Raw genomic sequence first — 26,560 nt, 5'->3', positions numbered from 1 at the left:
TCATGTTTGCAGAATGTGGTCCACCGTATGACACTGAGTTATGCTTAACTTCTGGTAAATATCAATCCACGAATCCCTGATATGTTTAGAAAAGGGGCTGCATTTATCACATTCTTTTCAATTAAACTCCTTTACAAGTTTCAGTGATATATTTCAATAGGGATTATGCTTTCTGGACCCAGCAAAAAACTGCTTAAAAGCAAAAAGAGGGGGTTAGCAGAGGTTCAGAGTGCTTCTTTGAACTCTATTCTTTTGAAGATCTTTGTATTTGTGTTCTCTCCAAGGGAGTACTTGATTAATTTATATTTACCTTGTCATACTTACCGTTTTTAAACAAGTAAACTGATAAAACTAATCTGAACTATCTAAGGAAATAAGGAAAGCATTTTTCCTCATTGAACTAAACTTTTCTTTTTTAAATTGTATTCATGTATTTTTTGCATGTCTTCATTGTTCTGATTATGCAAAACTCATTAATGCCAATGTTATTACAGAAAGATGCACTCACCAAAACATACAATACACTTTGCTGAATTAAAGGCATTCTTTTCATTTAGTATGTAAAATTTGGAAAACAATGTTGTGAGCAGATAAGTTTACACAAGCTATTCTACAGCGCTACATTTCTGTGTATAAGTTTTGGGAAAAGAAACCAGCAAGGAAACATTTTGGTGGCAATATTTTTTGATCTTCCTATAAAGAAGAATGAATAAATAAATAGTGCACAGGGTGATAAAAGCCAGAAACTGCCCATAACTCTGGGTCATATTGTGGCCCACACTCTGCAAGCACGAACACGTGAGTTTATCTTGGTGTACAAAGATAATCTCATAAGAAAACATGGAAGCCAGAGGCTGGCCTAGATGAGGCTAAGCAAGTGCATAAGGATTTGCAGGATCAAGCATGAATGCTGATTTACTGCCCATGCTATCTTCAATACAACCTTCTTTGATTAAGAGTTTCGCACTTTATCTGGAATGACTAGTGTATATGATCACTGTTGTTCAATGGGACAATGAAAAAATGCAAAATATCAGGGAATTCAAAGCTGCCAAACAAAAGGTTCAATGTGCTTGCACTGAAAATGTAGTGCAACAAATCATATGAACAGAGAAGTTGTGCAGAGAGTGTTGTCTCATCAAAGAAAAAGTAACACACAGGATTCAACTAATGTGAACTTGAGTTTTCTTAGTAGGAATGAAAGTATTTTTTCTCAAAACTTTCTTGTTCTTTTTCCACATCCTGTTATGAATATAGAGCACTTTCAGTCTAACTCTTGTGCATATAATGAACACTAGAAGACATTGCACAGTATATTTAATTAATGCATATTCGTTTAATATATTTAATATAAACACGGCCTTCTTTCCAATGTGCTTATACTTGAACAGGCCCCAGAGCATTTTCGAAATACAACAAATTTATCCTTTGTCAATTGCTCAGTGTGTTCCTCATGTATCTCTCTCTCTCTCTGTATGTAGCTGAAAGAAATGCTAGCAGTCTTGGTAGTCAGCTCTTGCTTCAACATGTCTCTTGTATTCTCTCTTTTTTTTTGTAGTAGCCAGACCTACTGGAAGCCATGAGGCTTGCATTTTGTGGTAATGACAATGCTTCAGCCTATAACATCAGTGCTGGTGTTCTTAGAAATGTCTGCTTTGTGGATGCCCTCAACTTGGTTCCCCATGTCTTCCTGCTTTTTATCACCTTTCCAATTTTGTTCATTGGTGAGTTATTCAATGGAGCTGTGCAATCCTACAAACACTTGAGCGTGTGTTTAAACTCAGACATGTTTATATGTGCTTGGAGGCCTGTAGTGCAAACTGCTAGATGCTTTGTATTTAATAATTTTAAGAAAGAAGAGAAAGAGTGGTTTGATCCAGAGGACCTGAAGCAAACCCACTTGACATATTGGGAATTTTAGATACAAATCTGAAGTAAGCAACAAGAAAGATGGATGAGAACCAGAGAAACCAGTTTGCAGTGCTTTGAGAGGCTTTCTTCAGATTTAAAATTAGCAACTTGCAAACTTTTTTATTTACAGATGCTAGAAGAGTTAATACAGTGGGTTTGAATTCCCTTGAAGTTATGCAAATTTTGGAGAATATCTTGGATCTAGCACTAGGAGAAGTGTAGGAAACTTTTAAAACAGAACAATTCTCTCTTCTGCCAATATTTGGAAGCAAAGGTAGAGCAAAGGTTACAATCTTTGCCTATGGGAATGAAAATAATAAATGATAAATATCTCTCGAAGAATTTAGGACAATGAAATGGCTCTAATTTATATACTTTTGTTAAAAGCCCCATCAAAACTAGTACTCTAATGATATTTTTTTCAGTATAGTCTTCTCTTTATCCTAGTTACTTGTAGTGATGAAATAAATACCATTTAATGATTGTAGAAGATGAAGACACTTGAATGACTGTAAAAAAAGGCAATAAATATTAATAAAAATTTAATACTCTCCTGACAATTGCATGAGGTCACTTATTCCATATTCCCTTCATGGTGTTACATATTTGCATAGTAATGCATTTCTTACATAAGGAAGATTTGAATTTAGGATTATATTTGAATGAGAGATATAAGGACTTCCATTATTCAAAATTAATCCAAAGTGATTGAATAACAGGCTACAGGAGCCTGTGGGCTAAGACACTTAATAACTAGCAGTCAAAGGTATCGTAAGGTCCAGAGACTGAAAGCTAATTAAATAATTAAACAGGGGAATAAGAAACAAATTTTAACAGAAGGATAATTAAAGACAGGAAAAAAAAAAAAAAAAAAAAAAAAGAAAAAGAAAAAGAAAAAGAAAAAGAAAAAGAAAAAGAAAAAGAAAAAGAAAAAGAAAAAGAAAAAGAAAAAGAAAAAGAAAAAGAAAAAGAAAAAGAAAAAGAAAAAGAAAAAGAAAAAGAAAAAGAAAAAGAAAAAGAAAAAGAAAAAGAAAAAGAAAAAGAAAAAGAAAAAGAAAAAGAAAAAGAAAAAAACACCTTCAACAACAAAGGTTATGGAGGACTGCCTCCAACTGAAATCTTAATATCAGTGCTGGATCTCTCTCTGAGGTAAGATGTGAGCCATCCTTGAATTACGGGGCTTGCTGCAGAAGTGTTTGATTGAAACTCAGTACAGGGTCTGAGGGCTGACATTATCTTTTACAACTTTCTGTGTTGTATCAACTTGTAGCAGGCTCCTGTAATATTTTTACAGGTACTAGCCAATTAATTTTGAAATAGTATTGCGACCACTGAGAATTCACTTTGTTTTCTGACAATGTTAGGAAAAAAACATGGTAGCTTAAATTGTATGGCATGCGATTATATATACGTGTGTGTGTGTATACAATTCTTTCTTTTCTATTTTGTACCATGATTGCCAGGAGAAATAGGTATTGGACAGAGCCTTAAGAGCCAGCTGGAGTCCACAATATTGACTGAATCTAAAATTGAAAACTGATGATGAAACGTGTGCAGATTTATGTGTGAAAGGAAATAAATATGAAAAGCAGCTTGGAAGAGACAAAGATAAAAGCAAGGTCAAAGGAAGACATATTAGACTAGGAAAATCTTTGGAAACTCTGGAGCGTGCTTGAGTTAGAGGGAGAAGAGAGGATATTTTGTTCCTGCAGTACTTTGCGTATTAAAGGATGAAATGGGGATAAACTGACAGTTTCCAAGAATGAATAAACAGGGGTTCTTGTGTATGTCTTAGTCACCTGATAAGCCCTGTGCATTATGAGACACTACCTCCATCCATGGCAGGGACTTAGAACTAGATGAGCTTTAAGGTCCTTTCCAACCCAAACCTTTTTATGATTCTATCATTCTGTGATCCTTGTGTATCAAAGGTATATCCTCAACTTTAAATTCAGTTCTGCACCATCTGAAAGAAACAGATGGAAAGCTCACTACCCTGATTAAAAATGTTTTTGTTTGTTTGTTTGTTTGTTTGTTTTTTCTTTACTTCCCCTAAAAATTGGTGTTCTTGAGTTTCTCTCTGTGATTTGGGAAGTCCATCAGTGAGTTCCAGAATTTGCCGTATAGTAAGAGGGACATGTACAGGCCAGAGCATTTAGGCTGAATGGTTCAGGACAGGCCTGTACCAGAATGGGAAAGGACAGAGGACAAGTTGCCTTACAAAGCAACATGCAAGAAAGAACTCGACACCATGAGAGGCTAACCTCTGATCAAACTTCAGCTCCCCACAGCACTGACACGTCTGTCAGGTCCCTGGTGTCCAGCTTGTTTTCAGGTTACTGGCTTACAGACAATCTTCTCTGAAGAGGATAGTTGATATCTGAGGTGATGAAACTGAAATAGGCTTCAAATTTAATTCATTGATTAAATCAGCTAAGTTCTGGTGGCCTAGTGGGAGCTTTGAATGTGCAAGGAATGCACACCACGAGGCCAGGCTGCGCCAGAGGAGACTGGGAAATGGCTGCCTGGTATCCCCTGAGACAGTGCTCCCAGCCAGGCCTGAGAGAGACATAATAAATTTTATTTGTTTGAAGTAAATATATCTCTTTGAGGCCTCATTGGAGGATGTATTTTTATATCAGTTGGCAACTTTGCCCACTCTTGATCTGTGGCTGGGAAAAACATGACGACACCACCATTTCAGTTCTGTCAGCCCCTGTTGTGCAAGGGAGAGACTGAGATATTTCTATTGTCTTTTTCATCTTTGTTCTTGGCCAGGAACCTCTTCTCTTTGATTGGAAAAATCAAAGAGAAATATTTTGGAAAGTCTATTGTCCTGTTATCTGCAGGGTCAGATCTAAATTATGGAGGGCTACATGGCAACTCAGACACTCTTGGGTCACAAGGGTAGCAACAACAGGTCTTGTAGCTCTTTTATGCTGTTGATAGTTGATTTGCTTTTCTACTGATGAAGCATGACTATGGCTTAGAATGGATAACCAGATCTCTTGCTGGCTGAAAGCTAACTTTATTCCTTCATTAATATTATTTTCCAGGCTGGGGAAGCCAAAGCTCCAAAGTCCAGATTCACCACAATACATGGCTACACTTCCCTGGACACAACCTACGGTGGATCCTGACATTCACTCTCCTGTTTGTACATGTGTGTGAAATAGCAGAGGGCATAGTTTCTGATACGTAAGTGACAGTGATGGGTGGATAGCCAAGCTAACCAAATTTGTTAACATACACTGTTAACATGTGACACGCTTGCTAGTAAGGTCTAAAGAGTTGCTTTTTTTTTTCCCAAAAAAGATGGAGCATCAATTCAGAAACTCTTGATTTCAATGGGATAATGAAATGATTGTTCTTAGCTCATTGTTATTCTTCTTTCAAGCTATAACAGTAAGTAAACATTGACAGAAGTTAACACATACACATGGAGAAAAAAATGCCACTAGGAAAGTCATATTTGTCCTCTTAAGTAGTTTAACAGAATACCTAGCAATGTAACAGTGGTGAATAAAGACACCGAATTCACTAACTTATACCTCATTTATTTTCAGACAAATGAAATCTCGCCATCTCCATCTATTTCTACCAGCTATAATGGGATTTGTGGCTGCTACTGTATCCATAGTCTATTATCATAATATTGAAACATCTAACTTTCCAAAGTTACTGTTGGGTAAGTTTGAGTCTGATATTTCTGTACTCTTACAAAAAGCAGTAGGTTAGCCAAAGTCAGCTTGCTTAGATTGAAAAGGAAGATGAAATCCAGGGGAATATTAAAAGTAATTTTCTGCTCCTAGAACTAGTATTGTTGTAGGAGTTACTACACCTTTTATTAGGTACACAGTGAAAACTATTTTAAAAAAACTATCACAAAAGGGAAAGCACAGTATGCTTATTGTATTTCTAGCACGAGCTTTTAGGTGTTTTTTGACACTGCTCATTAATTTTGGGGAAAAAACTTACTCAACTCAAAAGGGCTATTTTGAAAGGCCATTTTTAATAGTAATCTGTTCACAAGCCATCCTGTGCAGATGGCTGTTGTTTCTTAGCATCTATTGCGGCTTACTCTGCATTTATCCAGTCTAATGAATGCCATCCCTTGCTTTTTCCAAATACGATTGGCAGGTAGGGGATAAGGAAGGTTTATCTTTGAGAAACACAGCTACCTTGTATTCATGATATCTATCTCAGTCAGCAGGTGGTCAGAATTTGACTAGTCAATGCAGGATAATGTTTCATGGAACTATACTGTCCAAATTACATGTAGCTCAACAACCTGAACTAGTAATTGTCAGATAGAAACCAGGGTGCAGGATATAATTAAACTATATATACTTTGTTTCAAAATAAACACATTTCCAAATGCACACGTATGATGAACCCTACTGTTTCAAAGAGGCAATTTGAATTATTGAGATATTTGTCATGTTAAGTGATTTTTACTTCATTTTAATAACATAGTTTTCCATCAGATTATCTTCAATAGACTTTTGTAGTTGTGCAAAGACTCAGCATGGTGGATCTCTTTGAAAGGTGGTAGCCCAGAAAAGTAAACAGTGACTTGGGAAAAGAAAATGCAAAGCAAATCTCTCAATCCCGATCTCCTGACTTTGGCTGACATTACCCTGGGCCAGCCTGCAGGCTGGTGATATAGAGGATCACCATGCTTGCATCAAATTAAGCGTAAGAATATTTCTGCTTGAGAAAGCTACAGCTTCTGCAGCATTAGCATAGCTAAACTATGTATTTTATAATGATGCATGTGCACCTGTTTTACAGCTCTCTTTCTTTATTGGATAATGGCATTTGTCACCAAAACAATTAAGCTTGTCAGATACTGCCAGGATGGTGTGCCTTTTTCTCAGCTGCGTTTCTGCATCACTGGAATTATGGTCATTCTCTATGGACTGCTGATGGCTGTGGAGATCAATGTTATTCGAGTTAGGGTATGTGATTTCTTGATCAGGTTCTGAAAAGATATCTGTAGTATCTCAGGGATGAAGATGGATCATTAGTCCCAGTAGTTGTAACTTGTGTCAAGTTTACATCCAACTTTGTCTTAACCATGAATATCTCATTAATTCTGTAGAAATCAATGGGACCTGGCATCTCTTTTAAATATATCCTTGATTTAGGCCCTAGACTTGTTATGTATGTGTGCATATGCATATATATACATACAGAGAATACATATGTGTATATGGATATACAAGCATATTTGTGCATATATCGGTATATGTGTGTATAATCTATACAGTATATGCTGTGCTAATGCAGATAAACTATATATGCATAAACAAGCATATGCTTTTACCCATTGTAATTTAAAATATATCCCAAGAGTTCTTTTGTTGCTATTCAGACAGAGATAGGTGGTACTGGTAGGGTATAGTGGATTGTCTACATACCATAGTGGTCAATTATTTCACAGTTACATTGTCAAAATGGAAATACTCCTGTTTAAATGTAAATGTATATTTAAAGTTAATGTATAATTGCTTTTACATGCAAATTTGTCACTGCAGTTATATTGTACATATTTTTTACTAGAAATTGCCCTTAATAAGATAATTCCTGGGGACATGCTGTCTATTTTCTTCTTTCCAGAGGTATGTATTTTTTATGAACCCTCAGAAAGTAAAGCCACCAGAGGATCTACAGGACCTGGGGGTGAGGTTTCTTCAGCCATTTGTCAATTTGCTCTCAAAGGCGACTTACTGGTGGATGAATACTCTCATCATATCTGCTCACAAGAAACCTGTGGACTTGAAGGCAATTGGGAAGCTCCCAATTGCAATGAGAGCACTGACAAATTATGTTTGCCTCAAAGAAGCATATGAGGAACAAAAGGTAACCAGAGATGTCCATGTCAGTGTTTTGGCTTTCAGAACCGTAAAGTCACTGTGAATTTCTACTGCTTCTATGAAATCCTAGTTTTAGGATTTTTAACTTAGGACTGTTTGTTCCAAGGTAAAAACTTGGCATAGGAAGTTCCAATCCGATAGTTACTGTTTGGTTTTAAGTGAATTTACAGCAGGGAGAGTTGCCAAATTGAGAGCAAGTGGAAACTAAAACCATAACAGAATGATCACTTGCTAGATTCCTCTTTAAAAATGAAAGCGTAGTTTAAATATTAGATATTCATGACAGCATGTTAATTTAGAAGACATTTTAATTTTCCATAGTTTCAACTGGAAACACTCATCTTCACTTTCTCCTCAGAAATTGTGCCTTAGAAATATTGCATATTTAAGTAAATGTTGTCCTTTACCCTTGCAAGAGGGTACAAACTCATGGACAAACCTGTCCATATGAGGTAAGGGCTCAGCTGTGGTTTTCCTCTAAGATGCACGTTGGAAGGGGAGCATATCCTTCCTTCTTTAGACAGAAAGTGGTGTTTGAACACAAAAGTCTTTGGGCATACACAAATTTTAAACCTCCTCCATTTAATTACACCCTAATTTCAAAAACACACACAAAGAAAAACATGGTGGGTTGGCCCCAGCCAGCAGCTAAGCACCCAGCCACCCACTTCTCCACTGTCTCATTGGTAGGAGAGAAGCAGAAGGGGAAGAGTTTCTATAGTATCTTCTGCATGCATTTAGGCAAAAACATGGGAGTTTCATATGTGCTTAATGCTGGTGATTTCTGCATGTGTGCACACACAGTCAAGAAATCCTTTGTTTTGTAGAAAAGAGAGATGATTATAGAGCCTGTCTTCCGGATTTGTACATAACATGTCAATTTTCAAGCATAACCAGAGAGGTTACAAGGAGTCAGAGGCCACTTTGGACAATGTAGCACATAAGACAAAGGCATGTAAATCCCTTTCTTGTACACATCAGATAAACTTGTTACCAAGCAGCATACAATTAAGAATGTCAATGCAAGGGGAAGCTGGAAAGAGCAGCTCTCTCCACCCAGTAGCTGGTGGAGCTTAAGACTCTTTTGTGGTCTCTGATGTGAAGGCCTAATTAGTACAATTCTTTACATTTTAATAGATTGAAGTTGCTTCTTTTGCCTTTTGTAATGGATTTTTACGCTATCAGAGAGTCCAAGACCCTTCTACTTTAAGCAGAAAAATACTGAGTCATCAGAACTGGGCTTTTCACACCAAAGGAGAAGTGCATCTCTTAGACCAGCTCCTTAAAGAAGCATTTGGTGCCTAAATCTTAGTGAAAGAGACCAACAAGCCTTAGGCACCTACATATCCCTGAAGAGCTCAGTCTTGTTCTTTTCTTTATCACAAGCATGCATAACAGTGCAAGCATTTGTCTGTAGCTCATTTATATTTGCAGATACAGCGTGTGCCTGCACAAATATGTGAGTCAGATTCCAAAAGGCAACTGAAGTGTGTTATTGCTTCTGTGCATGAATGCAAGCATTCAGTGCATAGCTTCCATCAATGTGCACCATGAACATATGAACACTTGCAGTATTTTGCCCTTACATTTGCATGCACCTACATTTATAAAGATGACTTACATCAGATTTTTTTCTTCCCGTTTGTTTGCATAAGTGTTTAAAGTCTCAAGATTATGATAGCCTCTATTTGTGCTAATATTCTAAAACAGGCTGTAACCCTTAACTGATATTTTATAGACAATGTGGAAGTAAACCAAAGGGCTAAAAGCAACGTGTTGGTTTTGTACATGGCCAGGTCAGAAAATAGCCACAGAATTTGGAAAATTGCATGGTCTGCAATCTGGAATAGATGCTACTTCACTGTCTCTGTTGACAGGGTGTATTTTACACTAACCTTCCACAGGTGGTGAGGGGAGCCCCCATATCCACTGGATTAAGTTGGGTTACCCCTGCCTGTGCCTGCACAGAGCTGATCTCAGCTGTACTCTCTGGCCATGTGGGAAGAAAGCTACTGTTCCTTTCCAAAACCTTTTTATCGCACCTTGATGAAAGACACTGTGCAAGAACATGAATGTTCTGTATTGTAAAATGCCTTTGACACAGCTCACATGAAGTGTGGTTTGTCGTTTTGTTGTTGTTGTTGTTGTTTGTTTGTTGTTGTTGTTTTTCTGTCCCTTCTGCCTGAAATTAAATTTGAAGGCATACCAAAAAGTAAAGCAAGGGAAATTAATTAGGTTAATGACTGTTTGCTCAAAATCACTGTTTTCCTAGTCTGTAGCCCAAGCATATCGGACTGTAGGTTTGTAGGGCTGAAACAAATGTTCTATGGCTGCTGTATTCTGCTAAAATAATATTATGCCACTTGAGTAACGATGAAGTCTGTGAACACTGAGTGAAACCTTTTCTTCTTACCTCTGATGCCAGTAGAATCACTCCTGAAATCTGTATTCAACTCTGTTGACAGAATCCTTCTGGCTCCTTCCAGATGAGGGTTTGCCCACTGACACATGAGACCACAGTTAACACTTCTTGGTGACAAATCTGAATTCACTATTCTTTTCTTACATTTACCAATCTGCATCAAGCAGTTCTTGGCATTGTTAATACAAACACTGCTCAAAATTCTTTAGTTATAACTATTTTTTCAAAGCATCAAGTAATTTAATTTTAATATCACTTTCATGCTGCATTATATTTTATAGACTATTGAAGTCAGTTATCAGTAATGTTATTATAATATAAAATATTTTAAAACAGTGCAATAAAGGCTAAATAACTGGAGATCGACATTCTAATTGTCTGTTAGTCTAGTAGTCAATACTGCAAAAGGCATTCCAGCTCTTACAATAAGATATAGGTTATTTGTTACTGGATTTGGAGATTGTTTGTAACAGGCAACATAAAATAGAATATCATAAAACGGAATACAGCATGTGTTCTTTCAAAGTAGAAAATATTATAAATTAACAGGTAAAACATGCTCTTTTGATAACCAAGCTTACTTAAATATGTTTTTTCCTAAACAATGTATATTCAACAAAACACACTGCAATTGGCTTTCCTTTACATTATTTTTTTCCATCAGTAAATATCCTAAAAGATAGACACAGTATATTTTCTTGCTTTTCTAGATAGTCTGCCCTAGAAACTGAAATACTTGATCTTACTGTATTTTAATATCACCTTTCTAAGAATTGTAACAGTGGATGTGAAGGTTGCTTCTGCAAAATAAGCTGTGGTGCACATCATGCACATAGGGTTAGACCTTTAATGCATGTTCCTAGTTCCCACTATATAAAAGGACATTTTGGCTAAAGATAAAAAATTCTTTAATAAGATTAAGATGATAAAAAAGTACTTAATAATATCAAACTAATCTCTCACAGCCAAATTTTTGGACCAATGTACTACATGTGAGTAGGACTTGTCATATAATCCTTAAAAATATTTTGATTGTGTTTCTGCTGTTGCTTGATGGTTATTTTTTTTGGTAACTGTACAAGTGGTCTAGATGTTTCAAACCACAAACTAATGCATATATCACATATCCAGGAGAGATTTGCATTGTACACCATACTATACTGAAGTGCATAACATCAGGCCTAGAGGACCATTCCATAAAATCTCGTGATTATTAAAAAAAAATTCACTCTTCTTTCTCCTCCCATCACGTTAGATACCTCAGTTATGTTGAAGTCCTGATTAAATACAAAAAGAACAAACATTGTTAAGCAGTAAAGATTAATAGTCTGACAACCTATTGACAGATATGTCTAATGACGGTTCTATTTTTCTGTTAATAATTAATGTCTTTTTTTTTTTGGTAGAAAGTTCTTTGAAGGAATATGGAATGACTTCACAAATTTAAGTGGCAGATATCAGGGAAAGAAAGTAACTCTAAGGCTTACATTTGATCTTTTCTTTTTTTTGTCTTTGATATACTTATCTTGAATAGCAAGGAGGATGACAATTACACTTGTAATTAGAATATTAATTTAGTTAGTAGAACTCCAGTGAAGAGTAAATGCATTACATGTAGTGATGACAATTATGTGAATTTTGTGTAAGTAATGAAAATGGCAATTAAAATATCAAAAATTAATTAAAGACATAAGAATTCACCATTACCATTTCCCAAATTTGCCATTGATGGAATGCCCAGAATAGCATGTGTTGTTGTTTCTAAAAGACGACATGCATTTTCCTAAGAAGGTAACTTAGCTCCTATCAAACTGTTAAAGTGCAGGTCTCTGTAGCTGTCTGGTGAGATACAGATGTGTAGGAGTGCCTGGGTGCAGAGGTGACCACCATCTGCTGCTGTGGTCTGGATTGCCCCCAGCAGCAGTGAGGATGGGGGCACACTGCAGGGCAGAACATGTGTAACACCCATTCAGACCAGGTCACTCTGTCAGTGCCGTAGTTTCAACAGGAGAGAAGAGGTTTGAGAAAATTGCACTCTAGCTCCTAATTCTAAATTAGTTCAATGGGATTTTTGGTCTGTCTGATTCCACCTGTATTCATTTATTTATTTATTAATCTGGTTGTTTCATCTTCAAGTTCCAAAACATCTTTAAAATTTGGTCTCTGCTACCTGAATAACCCAAAGTTTGTCTGTGACATACATTCTACTTGCCTACAAACAACAAAAAAAGAGAATTACTTCTGTGAAGCGGTAAGCCTGAAAACAGCCTGTTAGCTCTAGTTTGTCCCCATGCTGCCTATTTCTCTGTACTACACTTATTGCCATTGGTTTTGACCAGCCTGGCGTATTCTCTAGAAGTCAGCAAACATTTATCTGCCCCTCCAGTACATTTGTACATTTTTGGCACCATGGGAACATTCTACCTTACTGTTGAAGTGGCACAAAAGGAAAAAAATGAGAAAAGAGAAAAAAAAATACATGAACCAGACAGACAGTACAGACATACTAGCTTTTCATTGGTTAACTTGCTGGGGCAGGGGCCTGTTATTACTGGGCTGTACTTAAAATGTCTCTGTGAACACTCAAGAGTGCTTGGCTTAGGTTATAACTTGCAGGCATTTGTGCTACTTGAAAAATGACAGATGCTTTTTTACAGTGTCAAAAGCTGCTGCCCAAAGTGCAAGACAGCACTCTGCAGACCATGGATCTGTTAAATAAACCTCTTTCTTCTTAAGATTAAAAGGGCCTCAGCAATATCAGTACTCCTCTGACAAGGCTCAGAGATATCCATTGGCTGGTGTTTTAGTGCAAGAGTCAAGATATTGCACAGATTCACAGAACTGAAGGCTCAAAAGGACCACTAGATGATTTAACCTTACCTCCTAAAACAGCCCACTGCTTTCACCTTTTTGAGTGCAGTAATTAGTGATCAGCTGAAGTATAATCATCCTGAAAGGCATCCAAGAGAGAGAAAAAAATCCAGATAAATTAAATTAAACGATATTCTTCTAGGTGTCTGACCATATTTTTTCGCTCTCATATCAGAAGCCTTTGGATGAGGTGGTTTCACACCTACTGTGAAAGTAAAGGTTATCCAGGAGCAAGGGCTTGAAAGGTCAGACCCTTTCCTGAGCACACATGTGATGAAGAGCAATATCTACATACCAGTATGCTTAATCTGTATTTGCATTCCTGTGTTCATGGGTTGAGAAAAGTTTTAGGCTTTAGAGGTGAAGAACCACAGTTACCAAGAGTAGGCAGAATTTGAATTTGCTGTGAAGAGTGTCTGAAATCTGCTGATACCTACATCATGTTTGATGCTTTGTCTACTCTACAACACACTGCAGGAACCATTTGGGCATCCAGACAAGAATGAAATAGAAGTTGCCACATACTGCCAAGGAGGCCTCTTGGTGCATTGACACCTTTCTCTCTGTTTTCCAGAAAAAGGTAGCAGACCAGCCCAACCGGAGTCCCTCAATATGGTTAGCAATGTACAGTGCTTTTGGACGACCGATTCTTCTCAGTAGCACCTTCCGTTACTTGGCTGACTTGCTGGGTTTTGCTGGGCCATTATGCATTTCTGGCATTGTCCAGGGCTTCCAGAACACAACCAATAACACAAATACAACAGAAAAGGTAACCCGACAACATGGATTAAAAGATTTTGTTTGGCATAAGTTCTTGATTGATATCAGGTATTTAATACTGTATGTTCCTATATGCCTATGATCATCATTGTAATGTTTCATTATTACTTTCAAGCAAATCGAGTATTTTTTTGTGAGAGACCATCAAGTTATAGACCTGAGTAGTGAAAGTCTTGGGTATGAATGCAGCACAGGTACAGAGATAGTGCAGGCTTCCCCCAGCAGCCCAGCTGTCTGCCTCTTTGTGGAGTCTGTTCTGAATTTCTGGGGAGAAGGAACAGTTTCTGTGCATCTCTTCAACTGTGCCTCCTCATTTCAGGCAGGACACCTCACTGGTAGTGCCCCAATGATGGATCCAGCAAGGAAGAGTCTGGGGATTCTGCCTAATTTCTGTCCATCTGTCCATTTGTCAGTCATTGACACTTTGAACAATTTGCAATCCATTTTCCTCTGAGAAGCCAAGAGTAGTCACCCTCTATGACTGATCATTCTGCTTGTTGCTGTGATGAAATACATTGAGTATGTGCAAAGTTGAAGACCATCCATTTTGTTCAATAGAATCCTTTCTTCTAGAGATGCACACAAGTTGCTAGTTCACATATCATTTCAAGTTTCACTGAGACTGCACTTTCAGATATCATCTCTCAGAGCGCTGAGCAAACCTCTGATGCAAAACATTTTCTGTCGTAAGAACAGGAATTTGTTAGTAACTAGTGAAAACATAAAGACAAAATTTATTTTACTAGCTGACATCAGACAAAACACAAAAAAGGTATTTTCCTTTGTCTTTTTTAGGGTATGGAAATACAACCATACACTTTATATAGTGAATGTTTTATATTTGAATGAGCAGATAGGTATGTAATGGAATAAAATTTTCCTCTGCAGATAAAGCATTTGACTGTCGTCGCTATCCAAGCATCTTCTTGGCTGCTTGCTCCTAACATTCATTTTCTTGACTGATTCTCTGAATTTGGCTTTAGACTCTCATCCAGCCATTACACTGAAGAAGCAGAGTGTAACTGTGCAGCTTATCAAATAAAGCTTTTTATCATCTTTGAACCTCCACATGTTGGATTTGAGCCACACAGTTAAAAGGCAAAGTATATCTTTTGCCTCAAAAATAGGTGGTGTTTTTGTTTTGTTTTGTTTTATTTTTGCTTGTTGAACAAACAAGACATTTTAGTTTGGAAATGATCATTTCTGGATCTAAAATTTAGCAACCTGTACCTTTTCCCCTTCCTTTATCTGTTGCACTCTTTGGTGAAGTGTTTTATTTGGTTGCATTTTAATCACCACTGCCTAAAAGGAAGATTAAAATCATTGGAGAACTTGAAAGTGCTCCAAAAGGCTGGCTTGGTGACAGACAGTCACTATTTCTGTTGGATATATTTCAGAATACATTTGCTTTTAATTTACAGATTTTGATAAACTTTCCCTTGGTTGTTCTTGCTGTTATGTTTTTCTCCTTTAAATTATTTCTAGCTTCAATTAATGTAAATTACTTGAATTTTATGTTCATTCTGCCTTACTTCTTGAGAACCCTATATATATATTGATAAAGGTATCTAAAATGGTAGTTTGTTATTGTTATCCCTACTATGTAGACATGGGGAAGTTAGATGCAGCAGAACATTGAGAGAAAATATTTATCTGACCAATTATGCACTTAAGCAGCCCTCATTTCAAAGAGTCTTGAGCTGGTAACCAACTCAGTCCTATTATTTCAGCAGGATTTAGGTGTCTTACAGACTTTGGCTCTTTGGAAAACACCATTAGGTACTTACAAACATTTAAGTACCTCCATGACTTTTGGAATTTTATGGTTTAATTTGTACAGAAGATGTCTGACTGGGGATGGGAAATGATTCCCCCCCAGCTCCACGACGGGTTCAGGCCAGACCCAGGCTACTCATCCACTGTGTGTCTCTGACAGAGGGAGGAGAGTGGAGTGAGGTTAGAATAGAATAAAACAGAACAGAACAGAACAGAACCAGAACAGAACAGGAAGAACAGAACAGTTCAGTTGGAAGGGACCTTCTAAGATCATCTAGTCCAACTGCATGACCACTTTAGGGCTAACCAAAAGTTAATGCATATTATTGAGGACATTATCCAAACATCTCTTGAATATTGACAGGCCTGTGGCATCAACCACCTCTCTAGGAAGCCTGTTCCAGTGTTTGACCACCCTCACAATAAACAATTTTTTCCTAATGACCAGTCTGAACTTCTCCTGGTTGGGTGACCATGGTGAAGTGCGCCTGCAAGCTCAGGGCACCTCTCTCCTCCCTGGAGTCCTCTGGCAGGTTACAGCAACCCAGAGCAATGAAAGACTCTTTAAGAGTGTAGGTACGCAGCTTACCTTTCAGTATTTCCCAGACCTTTCATCTCAGCATCAGGCTGGGGATTTCAGTAGAACAGGCTTTTCCTTTCTTCTTTTTTTGTAAGAATTCCAGTACATCCTGCTTCCAGCTGGATCGAAAATGCTAAAGGAACAGCCTTCCATGCAGTATTTTGGTGCATTTATTTCCTTCTCTGGCTGAAACAGAGCAGCACAATGAACATAAAAAAATAGAAAAGGAAAACAAATTAAGTGTTTTAAACAAGAATTGTTTTTCCTCATAGAGACATTTACATGTCATTTCATGGGAAATACTGGCAGCTAAAACATTTCTTTATTCAGAGTTCACAGGTGAAATAGACTATATTTCTGGAAGGAATTGCTTCCATATTGTACAAATGCAACATACTCAATATTGCAATATCAATGCAATAAACCAATCGTGTTACAGAAAATACTATTTCTGCAACTTCTTCATGTGCAGGTAGAATAAGCTTTATCTTCTGCTGAGTGGTATTTCTATCCTCCAACTCAGAATTCAATGGATAAACTAATGATAAACCAAGCATGGTAACCTCACTGTCCCTTTTCTGCTAAAAACAATTTATTTCAGAACTGCTTGAAATTAGTGTGCTAAATCTTTAGAACAGGAACAGACAGTTTAAATTCTGCCTAAATGATTGTGATATGTACAACAGTAAGAGCTATAATTCCTGTAACTTTCCCATATTACTATCAATATAGTTTATTCTAATGCAGAACAGACAATCCCTCCTTTGCCATTGTTGTCATGTTTTTCCTTTTCTTTTCAGTTGAAGGATCCATCAAATTCATATCTCTCCTCAGAGGAATTTCTCAGGAATGTCTATGTTTTAGCAGTTCTCCTCTTCCTGGCCCTTATCCTGCAGAGGACATTCCTGCAGGCTTCCTACTATGTGACTACAGAAACTGGTATCAACCTACGAGGTGCTTTACTGGTGAGCAAAGATGTTCCCATGATCTGCCAAGAAATTTACTGACATTAGCTCCCACTTTGTACTTTCATTTATCTTTTTTTTTTCTTTTCAAAAGACTCAGTTAATAATAATAGTTTGAGAGAAGATATGCACTGTATTTTTACACAGAAAACTAGAAAATGTAATATCACCGACAGAGCCAAAGTCATGGTAGCAATTCCTTTCACTGAGAACTAGACACATCATAGTAATACGGAGAAGTTTAACAGTCTGTGCATCTAAGAACATATCTCTGCAGATAGTATTAGTTGTATGAAGATAAGCAACATTATTCAGCATACTGATGTTTGAAGCTCTGTGTTTGCCTTGTTCATCTGCTTATGAATTTATTTTTGCTGACTGTGAACAGAGTCATCTGCCATATCATTGGCTGAGCTATGTTTTACTGGAGAGCTGTCCATGAATCATGAGTGGTGATTCTGAACAGTTATGCCCTTTTGCACAGAGCCCTGTGGGATGAGACAGGAGTGATTCATCTCCAAAATTGTCTTTAAAACCAGCATCTATTAACCCTCTGTGAAAGTCATGCTTATGAACTAAAGCCAGCAGCTCCAGCTCAAATTGCGGGCTGTAGCTGGAACATCCACAAACCAAACTCCTCAAAAAGTATCAGGACTTTGAGCAGAACAGAAGTTGGACTGATGTTCTCCCAGGTGTAACTAACCACAGGAGTATTGTGCCGTTGTGGAGGCTTCTCTTTCTGTGTGCACAGTGACTGATGTAGCTGTTTTAAACATTTTCTCTCTTCTCTCAGGATAGAGGGTATAGACTTGGTGAAGAAAGAGTACCTGATTATTTCCTTATGTTTTTATGATTCCTGGTTGCCAAAATGGCGGTTCTAGGATCTACCTTGCTCACAGACAAAACAGGGCAAAGAGTACAAATTATTTTTAAAAATTCCCTAAAGCTGCACTGTGTGAAATTTAATCATAGCAGTGACTGGGCTCACAGCATTTGTCTTTAAAATTCTTGTAGGTAGAAGCCCTAATTAACCTTAAACCCTGTTAAGCTCCTACAGATTTTATGGAAATAGATGGCTAGGTACAGGAGAGAAATGCAAAGGAATATAAATCCACCCTGTTCAAAACTTCATAGCTTGAATTCAACTATTTCACTGGAAACAAGAATTTCTTTGACAGTGCCCAGAAAACCAGGCTCACCACGTGTTTATTAAAAAAAGATCTGCCCAGTCTCCTCAATGTTGATGTTTTCTTGTCATTTTGTTCTGTTTTAGGTCAGCATTAAACAGCAAAGCTTTTGGAGTTTTTAAAAGTCTGTTCTCTCTGGTTCTTTTTCTCATTCTGTCTCCATCTCTCTTTGTCTCAAATGAGAGTCTGTGCTAGGTAATCACTGATGCTGAAATGTGAAACATCCTGCTGCTGCTATTGCTTTATAATGACATCATTTTCATATGTGCCATTTTATTCCTTTCCCACAGGCAATGATATACAATAAGATCCTGAGACTTTCCACATCAAACTTGTCCATGGGAGAGATGACACTGGGACAAATCAATAACTTGGTAGCCATAGAAACAAATCAATTAATGTGGTTCTTGTTCCTGTGCCCCAATCTGTGGGCTATGCCTGTTCAGGTAGAGCATCAAAGTAAGGGCCAAATGTCAGGATCCTCCAACCTGTTTGAAAAGAGTATACATCTTCTGTGAGACTAACACCAAATTCAGAGGGGAACTGCTAGCACTGGACTTCATGCTCATTTTCCTGGAAGAGGACTAACAAGCAGAAGAGTGGCCCATCATCTCCTCCAAGAACTGGGAGGCTGTCTCTTTAAGGGCCGATAAAGAGAGGATTTATTTTTTTTTTTGAGTAGGATTTTGCTGTCATTGATATGATCTGTGGCTTTAAAATTATGACCTGTCATCTTTTCCCTGCTCATCTCTCTTCCTCTACTGACACAAGTCATTGCTTTTGCTTCTGCCACATAGCAGCAGCATGGGCATCTCTGCAGTGCCAAGTGTTGCATTTGCAGTGCCCACTTGTAACTGCACTTTGTGGCAGGAACAAAAAGCAATTGAATTATGCTCTGTGACTGATGGCAACACCAACAGTGTGCTGCATAAAATGCTCAGAGGTGCTCTGACACAAACACCTGGTTTTTATCAAGGCTGGAAAAAAAGGAAAAGCAGATGTGTAGGAAGGAAAGGTAAAAATTATTAGCCTGAAAGAAATCTTGAGAAGTACATAGATAACTAAGGTCCTAAGCCACACTCATTTTCCATGAAGCTTGAAACCCTATAGCATCTTCAAAATTTTAGCTTCAGGTGGGATTGGCATGCTCCTAACCTATAGGTGACCCCATCAACACCAAACAAGTTAAAAATGGGATAGAAGCCATTCTTTTTGCCTGGAACTGCGTCAATAATTGATTATAATAGACAGCAGTAAGACTACTGCTAATGGAAACAAATATTGTTTTTATGTGTAGATTGTAGGATATGGTAGGGTTTAGAAGGTCATAAAATAACTAATAGAGAAAAAGACCAAAAAAAAAAAGAGTTTGCATGGTAACAGACCTTAGAAATACTGCAGAGGATTCCGTCTTAAGTTATAAATCAATAAAAAGAGGTTTCCATTTCACATCCAGGTTTATTTGGAAGTGTTGCTGTTAATATTGGAGTGTTACTAAATGAACAGGCTGTCTAGTTCCACTGAAGGAATGTAATGGCCTTCCTCGTCAGTACTGTAAAAGGCTGGTGTGAGGAAACTTCTGTTCTTGTATTTCACTTTCAGGGAATCAGTAGGCAGTGAACACAGGGACAACTTGATCATATCTTTGTCCAAGAATGAGCATAACATCACCCAGGAATTAGCACCTGATGATGAATTTAGTGAGTGTCTGTGGCCTGGGTTATACTAGTCTCCTTCTGTGCTTAAGCACTATAAATTGTAGTGAGTACTTTACAGCTCTGCTTCAACAATAAAATCAGAAGAAAAATACTATTTCCTTCTCAAAGTGTTATGCAGATGATGTCAATGGTACTGTTATTGTGATAATGTGTCTTTATGCCTGTTCAGTTCAATTGGCAGCTCTTTGAAAAAAAGAAGAAAAAAAAAGAAAAGAAGAGAACGAAATAACCCTTGGTAACTGTGGGCTGGATTAGAAACATACTGCTTTGGAAAAGATGATGGAACTATCCTGTCTTGCCTTATGCAAAAGAGATGAGCTTCCAGGGATGTCCCAAGAAACAACAGTTGTAAAGGCTGCCCATTCCTCAAGCAGAACAGCTTCTAGCAAATACTGAATTTATATCGACCCAGTGTGATCAAATGTAGTGTAACTGGCCATAGCCTGCTGAAAACTGTCACTAACCTTAGGAAATGTATTGTGTCTCCACCGATATATTTGGCCTACTATCATATGCTATTTTGCCCTACTAGGGCAAAAACTCATTACAGGATTGGGCCTGCAGTAAGGATTTTGGAGTTTACCCCAAGTAGAAATTATTACCTGTAACATTGTACTATTCTGCTAAGAATAAGGCATCTAGGTATGTTAACTTGCATTACAGATGCCTAGAAATGTAAATAATGCTTTCAAAATGTTGAAATCCACTGATTCTTATTTTTGATACTGTATAATAGGGCAGATTTAAAGAGAGAGCTGAGTCACGTGAGGGAGAGCAAAACAAAGTGGGGAACAAGTTCTTTGTGTCCTATTATCACTGAGGATCTTTCTGTACCATAAAGTGAAGCTTTATATGAAAATACTTATGTTGTAGAGCTTGTATTAACTCTGGCACCAGAATCACAGTAATTGCATCAGAGTCATTCCCAAGTAAACCTTTGTGGGTACTGTTCCTAAACATTTTGTAGTGCTCAGCTAGCACCTTGGTACTTTCCTACAGAGCTACATGGTATTGATGCACAAGCTCATGCTTGTGTCACTCCCAGCACGTCTGCTTTGTGCTTCAGTGCCTGTCTTAGACATGCCTCTGTCTGCAGTTGGAAGAGGACCCATTGTACAGAATGCAAAAGTGATTCATGACAGTACCATGACCTTTGAATGCTTCCAGCTTGATGTAAGGAGCTCTAGTGTAAATAAGACTTGAGGCCAGTGATTCTGTCAGATGCCTTGGGGCAAGCACCATCTTTTTTGGCGCTACTTCAGTTCTTTGGAATCATTGTCTGGAATTAGGACTACCAGGCACCAAAACAAACTGTGCAGTTAATGTCAGAAATAAAGGCATCTGGGTTCATTTCCCACACTTTCTAAACATGACCTTCTGAAATAAGGTCTAACTTAATTCCTAGGAAACATTTAGCTGTTTATTAGAAGAATAAATATATAGATATATTTGCTATCATTCCCGTGTATTGAAATCTACTTTTCCTTCTATATTTCTTTTTTTCTTCATAGATAATAATGGGTGTAATCCTACTCTATAATTTGCTTGGAGTGAGTGCCTTGGTTGGTGCAGCGGTTATTGTACTGTTAGCTCCAATACAGTACTTCATAGCTACAAAGTTGGCTGAGGCTCAGAAGAGCACACTGGTAAGTAATTTATATCTGGGGCAAGCCATCACTTAATTCCATCATTCTTCCCTTTCTGTTTCTCTGTGGCTCAGCAGCCCTTCCTGTCTGAGAAAAGCACCTCAATGTTTGTCAGAAAGAATCCAAAGAAATTGTGTGGGCCTTGACTTGTCCTCTCCACAGAGAGTATTTTCACCCAAATGGCACAGTTTTCTCTGAATTCAGTTCCATGAAAGGATGTTACTCCTAAATTCAAATGTTGTATTTCATGGGATGTTACCAAATAGTACAAATGACTGATAAATTATGGGAGTATGTTATTAAAGAATGTGTACAACCCCCCTCTGAAATGGCTGGAGGTTACATTCTCATTCCAAGCCTTTGCATTCTCTAAAACTCAGCTAGCATTGCTGGATTAATATCTATTTTGCCCTCTTCAATGCTGTGAGTTTATTTTATCATCTAATCTAGTTTACCAGTTGCACGTGTTTTCTGATACTTTGTCTAATGTTTAACCTTATTCTCATGGTCCTTGAACTTTTTTGATCAGCCTTTGAAGTATGAGTCCTCAAATATTTAGAGATCATTGTTACCTTAATATTCAGTAAGCAAATTATAGCTAAGTGTATCTACTCTTCAACATACTTCAATCCTGTTGAGTTATTGCAGTTTATAACAACAGAGGATTTATCTTCTGCACTGTTTCAGAAGTCTTTCTTTCACCATTTCTGAATCTTTCTTTTTGCTCTCCTCTGAATTCCTTCTGACTCATAAAATCTTTTGGGTTATGATTTTACCTGCACATATGAGCAATGTTTTCTGGTGAGGAACAATTAGGTAAATACATGAATAAACGTCTCACCTATTTTCATGACCATTCTGTATGAATCCCAAAATGAATCTTGTATCAGCAATTACACGTGTAGTTTTCCGTCTGTTCTTATGGACACCATCGACCTACTAATCCACCTTCCCGAGTTTCAACCTGTTTGAGGGATTCAGGTATTTTGTTTTATTTCTCTTCTCATAACAGAGTCACTTAATTTTCCCTCATGATTGTAAGTATTTTAATATCTCCAAAGAACCTGAAATTGTATGTTGCCTTACTCTGTTTGACTACTGAAAGCCTGTGCAAAATCACAAATAAAATTATAATTCTTTAATGAATTTTACAAGAGAATTAAAAGGAAAAATATTCTCATTAAAAATACAAAACATTGTCAATTTCTTATCCTTGTTTTCTTTTGAAATAAAGGACTATTCTACTGAGAGATTAAAGAAAACCAATGAAATACTAAAAGGCATAAAGTTATTAAAGCTCTATGCCTGGGAGCACATATTTTGTACTAGCGTAGAAGAAACAAGAATGAAGGAACTCACCAGTCTGAAAACATTTGCTCTTCATACATCTCTTTCCAGTAAGTAACTGTTTTTAGCTCTTGGAAATGCATCCTGTTCCTCATGTCAACATTCCTTCTGACTTCAGCTACAGTGAGATACAGCTGTGTCTATGACATTATTCTGTGTGGAATGTATTACAATAAAAAGACATGACAAATATATAGCACAGAAACTTGAGAAGACGTCTTGTTGATTTTTGTAGTAAGTTTTCTGTCACCTTAATTATGACATTACAACTACAAGTTGTTTTATAGCAACATATTATTTGATATTTATATAAATATATTTGATTACAGCAAAGATAAATTAGTGTCTAAAAGAAATTGTATTCCTTGTACTGAGGAAGAGCTGAGGGGATAATGTTTTAGTTATGTTGCATAATAATTGTGCACATAAAATGTTTTATCCCAGTTCACTAAAGTATACAAATGAGATAATTCTTTGGCTTTTTCATTTGTATGTTTAAGATCTCTCTGTCACGGAAGGAAATTTCTTCCTGCAGAGGAATTTTCCCTTGGGAGTTTTAAGTACTTGAATTGGAAATATCTGGATTATTCTAGTGCCATACAACTAATTGTAAGAATGTTTTTTATATGTCATGTAATCTGATGCCTATTTTATCTCTCTTCCCCAGTTTTTATGAATGCAGCCATACCAATAGCAGCTGTTCTTGCAGTAAGAAATGCTTTTTATCACTTTTTCTTAAAAAGGGGGAAAGAAAAAGAGAGGAGGAGAAAGAGAACAAGGACACTGGTGTTATTGTAGGACCATTGTTAATGGTCGTAAAACCAGCACGAGTTAATGCACGTGTGCTGGCTGGAGCATAGCATGACATTAGAAATGCCCATTCCCAGTACTGGTATTTCACCAGCTGTAATTCAGAAAAAATGAAAGGCACATTTTAGAAACTCAGAAGGTCTCGTTTTGAGAGCTCTCATTGTGAGCTCTCATTTAGGTGGCTTTGCTTTTCTGTTGTCTAGCAGTGAAAAAGCATTCCTGTTACACAGTGCATTGTAAGCCTCCATTTAAGTATTCACAAAAGCATACTACAAAGTTTAAGGAGAAATAAATTTTGTTTGTCCTCTGGCCAGATCTAAATCTCAGCCTATTCGCTACAGTAGTTATGGCCTGCTGGTCAGTAAGAATTCTGCAGAGACCAAATTCTGGCCGTACTCAGAGAATGATGATGGTGTGTACCAGAATTCAATGAAATATGATTATAGTTCTGTATCTGTGAAAAAAGCGTAACATTTAGTAGATTTTTTTCTGAGTTGTCTGTTTTCTCTAAACACTGAAATCAGCTACAAAACTTTACAAAACTAAATGCCTTGATTTTACAAAGATTTTTATTTTTCATTCTTAATTGCTTGAGTCACTTGAAATTACTGGCAAATGTTTAGATTCTTTTTTACTTTAACAGGACTCACCTTTTTCTTCAATTTTCTGGAATTCCCAGCAAACTGCGATATGTAGTTCTTTGCCTTGTTGAAGTAAAACATTTTGTTTGCTTTCTTTGTTTTCAAGAGCTTTTATACTAATATGCTCTGTTTTTCTGATGTGACAGACATTTGTGACTTATGCATATACCAATGACAAGCCACTGCAGCCTGCCCAGGCCTTTGCATCACTGTCATTGTTCCACATCCTTGTCACACCATTGTTTCTGCTCTCCACTGTGGTTCGTTTTGCAGTCAAGGCTATCGTAAGGTAAGCAGTCCTTGTAGTTTCTCCAGCTCTTAACATCTACATTCATTAATACAGCAGGAAAGGTGCTGGAGAAAAAGGTTGTTCCTACCTGGTCACCTGGAAGAGGATTTAGAGGTGGGACTCAGAATGTCTATAAACCTGAGAGAAAACAGAGTAACCGTTTCTCTTCACTGCATGATACAGAGACAAATAAGTTTTCTGTTCTTTTTTATAACTTCACTAAGTTTCTAAGTCTGGATTCAGAACCAGGCCAGTCTCTCTTGTGTTGAGGTTGCTTCTCTTCTCACATTGTTGCCACCTATCATCGCACTCACATAGTACTTTTCTGGGCTGTAGCCAACACAGAGGATGATAAGAGAGGCTGGGTTGCAGCTGTCTAGCAAGGCTTGCCTTGCTGGTGCAAGGAAGAGCAACAGGCTGAACTTGACCTCCACAAAGGATACATTGTGCGTTAAGTGAGAATTTAGTATAATCCTCTCTCATTGTCTAGTGATAACATGGACTCTCTTTGGAAAAAGAGTGATCGGAGGAACATTAGGCACCGAAGAACTAATTATGCAAGAGCAACAGCACTACAGAACTTTTCTTATAGAGGAAATTCTGATTTTTTACTGCCATTCCCCTGAATGACATTAAAGAGGTGAAGGAGAGGAAGCAGAGAAAGGCAGAAATTTGGGAGTTTAGTCTCCAAGTGCAAGAGATCTTCATGTCAGGACAGCAAGGAAGCTGGCACGAAGTGGAAAAATTAAAAAAAAAAAAAAAAAAAAAGAAAAAGGAACTCATAAAATGTGTTGCTTCATCAGAAGCATGTGTGTGCCAGGCATACACTTCTGCAAGTAACCTGACAAAACAGCTTCCTTCGTGCTGGGGTACAGAACACTTAATCTCAAGGAAGCTGGTTGGTAGTAATTCAAATTTCAGATCTTCAGCTATTGCATCAGTGGTCTGTATGGAAAGAATCATGGTCATAGGGCAGTTATCTAGATGTAGACACTGCCAGGCTGTCCGAAGAGGAACAGACTGACATCTGATGGGCAGTAACATATCAGAGGTCAAGCACTAGCAGGACATGAAGATCAAACTAGCCTTCCCACCTGGAAGTTCCTTAAAATAAAAATCAGTGTGACTTCAGGCTACACAGCTGTAATTTACCAGCACCACACTCACTAAAAAACAAAAACAAATTAAACAAACAGTGTTTATTTTTATCAAAGCAGCATCAGAGCCACATGAGAGATTTTCCCTAGGTTGAAAATGATTTCTGACTAGTGGAAAATATCAAGTCTGCCTTATAAATCATCCTAGCCTATACATCTTTGTACTATATTTACACAGCCTTGATATCAAAATGGTGTGGGCATTTTCCTTAGCACTGCTGGCTATCCCTCGGGACATTATTTAAAAATATATTTGCCAAAGCAAACTTTATCCTTTGGCAATCTTCTTTGATACCGTCTTTCTCCCATGAGCATCACATCCCCCAAGTAAAGAATGAAGAATGCCTTCTGTCAGTTAAATATATGTATACAAGTATGCACTCATTTGTGTTACGGTTAAAACACTAATAGTTTGGTCAGAATCTCCATTTCATTTTAAAGAGTAGTTCTAGTAATACAAAAACTTTTGAGGGTACCTGTCCTCTTTCAAACACAAAGTAATGTTTGATGTCTCATTAGGCAGATGATTGGAGCAAGGTTTCTTATCTTCTACAAGATAAATTTTTGCCTGATGCAGATAT

At 37.4% G+C, this 26,560-nt stretch overlaps 1 protein-coding gene across 15 annotated transcripts in view; it reads left to right on the top strand.

The window, feature by feature from the left end:
* ABCC9 (ATP binding cassette subfamily C member 9) overlaps positions 1-26,560 on the top strand; it is a 79,135-nt gene that overhangs the window by 6,297 nt on the left and 46,278 nt on the right. For 12 of the 15 annotated variants that reach the window (XM_048053878.2, XM_067000665.1, XM_067000649.1 and 9 more), the window contains 12 exons: positions 1,559-1,724; positions 4,968-5,109; positions 5,478-5,599; positions 6,706-6,872; positions 7,534-7,776; positions 13,658-13,852; positions 17,020-17,184; positions 18,662-18,817; positions 21,601-21,735; positions 22,970-23,132; positions 23,750-23,790; positions 24,680-24,822. In XM_048053878.2, the coding sequence (XP_047909835.1) occupies positions 1,580-1,724; positions 4,968-5,109; positions 5,478-5,599; positions 6,706-6,872; positions 7,534-7,776; positions 13,658-13,852; positions 17,020-17,184; positions 18,662-18,817; positions 21,601-21,735; positions 22,970-23,132; positions 23,750-23,790; positions 24,680-24,822 (1,817 nt within the window). In that variant the 5' untranslated portion in view covers positions 1,559-1,579. Of the gene's footprint in view, positions 1-1,558; positions 1,725-2,839; positions 3,061-4,967; positions 5,110-5,477; positions 5,600-6,705; positions 6,873-7,533; positions 7,777-13,657; positions 13,853-17,019; positions 17,185-18,661; positions 18,818-21,600; positions 21,736-22,969; positions 23,133-23,749; positions 23,791-24,679; positions 24,823-26,560 lie in introns of those variants that run through there. The other 3 variants (XM_048053886.2, XM_067000691.1, XM_067000683.1) reach the window with 3 other exon arrangements.

This window comes from Anser cygnoides, chromosome 1 (assembly GCF_040182565.1).
Source record: "Anser cygnoides isolate HZ-2024a breed goose chromosome 1, Taihu_goose_T2T_genome, whole genome shotgun sequence".
Classification (NCBI taxonomy): domain Eukaryota; kingdom Metazoa; phylum Chordata; class Aves; order Anseriformes; family Anatidae; genus Anser; species Anser cygnoides.
The sequence above is the reverse complement of the archived record's forward strand: the minus strand, read 5'-3'. Positions and strand labels throughout refer to the sequence as shown.